At 28.5% G+C, this 6,000-nt stretch overlaps 1 protein-coding gene across 1 annotated transcript; it reads left to right on the plus strand.

The window, feature by feature from the left end:
* The first annotated feature begins 2,954 nt into the window (after positions 1–2,954).
* On the plus strand, positions 2,955–5,590 carry LOC126844732 (clavesin-2-like). The gene is made up of 7 exons (XM_050583128.1): positions 2,955–3,057; positions 3,455–3,546; positions 4,156–4,309; positions 4,486–4,679; positions 4,855–4,965; positions 5,053–5,194; positions 5,550–5,590. Exons 1-7 carry the CDS (start codon positions 2,955–2,957, stop codon positions 5,588–5,590), a joined length of 837 nt encoding a protein of 278 aa, XP_050439085.1.
* The last annotated feature ends 410 nt before the right edge of the window (positions 5,591–6,000 follow it).

A 6,000-nucleotide genomic window follows, 5' to 3' on the forward strand; every position in this document is an offset into this window, starting at 1 on the left:
TTTAGAGATTGTTCGCCAGAAAACGAAACAAATGTGTCACCGAAAGATTCACATGTTTTTAGCTGCTAATAATAAATAAATAACGATAAAGAATTTTACTTAAAAATTACCATTAATAATTATAATTATTAGTTAACTATCAGTAAAATATTTCAAATTAATTAATGTTCTATGAATTTAAATTCAATTTCAGTTTATCAAATCATTTCATGTCAATGACAAGAGCATAAACACGGTTTTGGGGGTCTATACCTAAAATATACATAGATAGAGAAATAAAATATTTAGCGTGAAAAAGTAAAAACCGGTATTTCGACAAATTCCACTGTTTTTAATTTTTTTTAATGACCATAATATGTAATTTTATAAAGTAGTTTATTCAAATTATAGTGTTGTAAATTATAAATTATGAACTTTTCCTAACATACCTAAGAGTTAAATTTTTTTGTTTAAGTAGGCGACATTTGTACTGTACTTTTACTTTTGAATCCATAACAACAATTTGAGGCGGTAATTTTTTAGGGCCTCTGTTCATTACGATAACTTTATGGATCTGAGATCCCGAATTATTGTGATTCTGAATAAAAGAAAAATAAGTATTACATCAAGTACAAAATATATATAAAAAATAAATTATAATATAATACCTCGTTTTGCATATTTTTAAGGTTTGATTGCGTTTACGGTATTTGAACTTATCTTTGTGTTATCGACCTGAACATTTTTAATTAAATAAAATAATTGTTATGCTGTCTCTAGTTTCAACACTAACTAAACAACTAAACAGTATTAAAAAATTATTGTAGCCAAGCATTTTATTTATTTCTATATAAATAAAATAATAAAAGACCACTTTACTTCAATCTTGTTATTTACGGACATGTATATATATAATATATAAATATATAGAATACAAAACTAATTGTACCGGAAAATAATATTCAATTTTGTTGTAAAAACTACATAAAAATTGAAACAATTGAACATTATTTTTTTTTTATAGCTGAACAAGCTGTTTGGATTTTGAAAAAATTTATAATAGTACGCTGCATGGATCATACTCCATAAGAAGCTTTGGTATGATAAAATGGAACCACAATAATGTACATTGCTATTTTGTTTTAGTAATTAATGAAGGAGAAAATCCATCTACTATTTAAAACATGAAGCAACAGCTAAATGCCACATTTTGACTTCTTTAATTTTTAATTTTAAATAACATTTACAATCTGTACATATACAATAGGCAAATATGCTAATAGAGTAAATAAATTACAGGGAGACTATAAGTAAAGAAGCTATCCAGTAATAGGACCCTTATGACAGGTTACGGCTAGAAATCAAACAGTAGCGTTGTAATTAGAAGATCACGACACCGACGTCTTTTTAGACGACGAGGGGGGTTGTCCGGAATAGTGGCTGTGTGAGGGCTTGCTACTAATGGATTTGAGTGGAGAAGTAATCTTGAGTGGAACTTTTCATAATGAGTCTTAACTAAACTTTTAACTGATTCGATGTGTATGTCATTATCAAGGGTGAGGTTGGAAACTCACCATGGAGCGGACGTGATTATACGGAGGGAAATTGGTTGGAAAGCTTCTATTCTTTTTAGTTTGGATGGTTTAGCACAACCCCATATTTGAGCTCCGTATGACTAAATTGTTCTTAACATTGGCTTATAAATACGGATTTTGTTATGAAGTGCGATTTTGGATTTTAGTACAGGACGTAGTAAATGCGAACGAGTGTTTAGTGACGTTCTTTTTGATTTTAGGTGATGGCCCCAGGTTAGTCGTTTGTCTAAAATAATACCCAGTTATTTGACTTGAGACAAGGAGGGAATAGAAATTTCTTGGAGGGTTAGAATAGACGTATATTTTTTGTTGAGAGTAAAAGAAACATGTACATATTTTTCTGCATTGATTTTAATTTGCCAGTTTAAGGACGATTTTCCAATTTGTTCATGGTTTTGTTGAAAAGCATTAAATGCTTCAATGGGGTCACTATGGAGGATAGAATAGCTGTGGCATCGGCGTATGTGGCAAGACTAGTGTTTTGGGTGTGAGGGATGTCTGAAGTGAAAATGTTTTAAAGGTCGGGAGAAAGATCAATTTCCTGAGGAACTCCTGCTTATATAGGAAAGAGGGCGGAAAAGGCATTACCATGACGAACTTTAAAGGTATGATTTTCAAGATATGATTGAATTAGTAAATAAAGGGGAGCAGGGAGGAATAATTAAATTTTATACAGCAAGCCGATGTGCCAAACTCTGTCAAAGGCTTGTGCCACATCCAGGAAGACACCCGGATAATACTTAAAAACGTAGTACTTTTAAATCAGTTTTTCACCACCACATTCGCTTAAAATGGTTTAACCATACATTGAATATTAATATAATTATTATAGATTCGGCTACATTTATTAGCGGAACAAATATTATGAGGCCATTAGGATATGTATTATATTTTTACAGAAAATAAATTAAGTTATTTATGAAATATATCTATCCACCTAATCTATATACTTGTAAATACGGTATTATTATAAGCATATTTATTATTTACTTGGTAAATATGCATGAAAACAGTGATTTAAAATAAAAAGGTTTAAACTTTATTGGAAAGAAAGTAATATGAATGTGCTCCTATGTATGTACACAGATTTCACGATTAGGCTTTACCTTGACTATGAATACCAATGTTAATGTTTGGCAATTTATTTTAAGTACGTCGTGCATCGCAGCGCAAAATAATTTTTGTATTCTCTGATCTTTATCAATATCCTATTGTTATTCAGTATATCTAGATATATATTATTTACCATTGACGTTTACACTGTCCATGTACAAATTTGGAGTATACTATTACTTTTATACCATCCTACGCGTAGGATTTATTTTCAAAAACGAAATATTGTATATTTGTTAAATAATCATAAACGCCTTTCATTTTACAATGGCTGAAATTCAAAACGAGTGGAAGCAAAGAGCTCAAAAAGAAATAAATGAACCTTTGGATTTACAAATCCCTATAAATCAACTACGAGAATTGATAAAAAGTAAGTACAAATAATATTGTTTTGATAAAACAGTATAATTACGATTAGATTTTGAAGTAAATAGAGTGCAAACCGTTTGAATTTACAACTTTTATAATTATGATAAAATCCTTAAGTTATAACGAGATATTCTCAACATTTACTCTTTTATTGTTTTAATAATTAAATGACAAATCAATAACATTCCTTGTACAACAAAGGATTATTATTTCCATACCCAGTGTTAAAATAACATTTTGTAATTTGTAACTCATTTTACCTGACTATGTATTAAAGATTTTGCTGTAAATCTTACAAACAAAATGTAACCTTTACTTGAAGAACTTTTTTGTCGTCACATTAAAACATAATATTATAAACAAATAGTGTAATTTACATTTGTATTTTTTGTCAACAGAAGACATTACTCTAAATTCAAGATTGGACGATGGATTTATGATAAAATTCTTAAGAGCAAGAAAATACAATACGAGCAAAGCATTTTATCTGGTAAGGGTCAAGGGTATAAAATATTATACTTAAAAAGAAGTAAATAAAAAACACTCGGTAAATACATTTATTTAAAAAAAAAAATGTTATTGTTGCATAAGTTCTACGAAACGCAAAAACTTTAACAATTTCTTAATGAAACTACCAGACGTTCTCTTTAACAAAGTTTAAATAAGTTCCATTGTATTTATTAACTAAATATAATTTTCTTCTTCGATTTCCATCACAATCTATTTAGAGTTATTTTGTGTGCAAAAATGAATGCATATCTTGCTCGTGCCACATAATTTAGATCTGTAACTCAAATGTTATTCATTTATTGTTATTTTTCTCAAACATATCGTTTATATCACCATCATCAGTTTCAGTCATTCAGACGTACTTAAATTTCCTTAATAAAATCTACCGAAATCTGTTCATTGTTTATTAATTCCGTTTTATCTTAACAACTATATGTTTGTTTTGTTCGATTAAATATTGTTCGTATTCATTTTTAGTAATGGTTGTGCTATAATATTTTACTATTTTTTATTTCACTGGTCTAGTTTTTTTTATCTAATTAAAGCACTCTAATAAAATATAACGCTTCTTCACAACGTTGTTTTGTAGTTACAGCGATATTACAAAGCCAGACAAAAAGATCCGACACTATATAACTTAAATGTGGGACCGTCGACCAAAAATTTATTTTTAGAAACAGGAGCCGTCTTCATGTTACCTGACAGGGATCAACATGGTCGTAGAATATTCGTTTTCCGAATAAGCAAGTTTTTTTTTTATTAAAAAAAATATATCTACAATATGTACGAATACATACACCACATGAACACATTGAGTGAAAACATCATATATTAATATTTTTAATAAATTAATGGGGAAAAAAATGTATGAGTTAAATAATATCGAGTCTAATAAAGAAATACACAAATTATTTAATAGATAAAGCGTTACCTGATATCAGCATGGACGATGTATTTAAGATAAACTACATGACGTTTGAACTCATATCTGAAGAACCCGAGACTCAAATAGCCGGAGTTGTGATAATTGCAGATTTAACAGGATTTGAGTGGCATAAACACCATAAATACTTATCGCCGTACTATGCTAAGAAAGGCGCTGAAATTGTCCAAGTAATTAGTAACCATTATACGTGATGTTCGTTTGGCTGGTTTTTGAGGATTTAAAATTAGAACAAGGACTTCATAATCAGTTGAACAATGTACAAAGTATTGTAGTTAAATGACTGTTGTTGTACACGGTTTTTGTTTAATGATATAACCGTTTCGAGTTTATTGATTGTTACAGGAGAATTTTCCTTTAAGATTTCAAGGGTTTCATTTTATTAACGAGCCACTCTATATTTACACGGTATATTCGATCATAAAACCTTTTCTTAAAGAAAAGATACGCTGCCGGGTAGGTTATACATTCTGCTTGTTCATTTAAACGGGACAAATTACTATGAATCAACTATAAGTACGTATTACGTTCTATTATTAACAGGTACACTTCCATGGAAACAACTTAAGCTCGTTGCATAAGTACATAAATCGTAACATATTGCCAGACTACTACGGTGGAGCCATATGTTTCGACCCAGCATCATGGATACATCATTTTTTGAGTAAAGATCACTATTTTGAAGGTGAGACACTGTTTTTTTATTATTTGCTCAGACGCTATTTTCGAATAGATACAAAACATCCGTAATCAATTTAATTTTGAACTGAACATACTAACACTTTATTTGGAATAGTTATTTGACCCTTGTTAAATCTTACGAAAATTAAGTAGAATACATGAGATTATTAAAGATGAATAGCTGTAATATGAGTTACTATTGTGATAAATTATCTAGGTAGATCCCGGTTTTTTAAGACATTTTTTTGATAAAAAATATCAATAAAAATCATTAGCATGATTAATAATTTACATAATCTAACTTGCCAATCATTGAGCAATAATGGTACTTTTATACATTTTACTTTTTTTTTTTTTAGAAATACAGAAGTACGGATACAATACATCTGTCAAGGAATAATATAAAATGGATTATCTAAAAATATTAACTAATTAAAAAACTAAATTTTTGTAGTTGTTTAAAAAACTGTATAATACATGGTGTTGATATGGTGATAAAATCAAATACAATTTTATTTTTCTGGCATAATATTATAGTTATGTTATTTTATTTATGTTTAATTTTTTTTTTGTTGAAAATTTATCGGTTCATGGTGTCAATTCTTGTAAACATTAAGTATATTTTTTTAACTAAAATTTTATTAGTTTTATAAGGTTTTTAGTTTTGAGGAAAATGAATTATAATTATAGATACCTAGATAAATTTGACAATTATAGTTTTAGGGTTTATATCTGATTTGAACTATCGTCGATAATACAGGGTTTGCACTACAATAATATAGTTTATAGATGAAAGACTTTAACTGAATG

Source organism: Adelges cooleyi, unplaced genomic scaffold (genome assembly GCF_023614345.1).
Source record: "Adelges cooleyi isolate 19-005CV unplaced genomic scaffold, UGA_ACOO_1.1 ACOO_flye_CR_arks_rails_tigmint_CR_PRNA_651, whole genome shotgun sequence".
Lineage (NCBI taxonomy): Eukaryota > Metazoa > Arthropoda > Insecta > Hemiptera > Adelgidae > Adelges > Adelges cooleyi.

Bases quoted from the DNA above. Each gene is read 5' to 3' on its own strand.
- LOC126844732 (XM_050583128.1), top strand. From the start codon at position 2,955: ATGGCTGAAATTCAAAACGAGTGGAAGCAAAGAGCTCAAAAAGAAATA. The intron at 3,058-3,454 runs GTAAGTACAAAT...TTTTGTCAACAG, and splicing joins ACTACGAGAATTGATAAAAA to AAGACATTACTCTAAATTCA. The intron at 4,966-5,052 runs GTAGGTTATACA...TATTATTAACAG, and splicing joins AAGAAAAGATACGCTGCCGG to GTACACTTCCATGGAAACAA.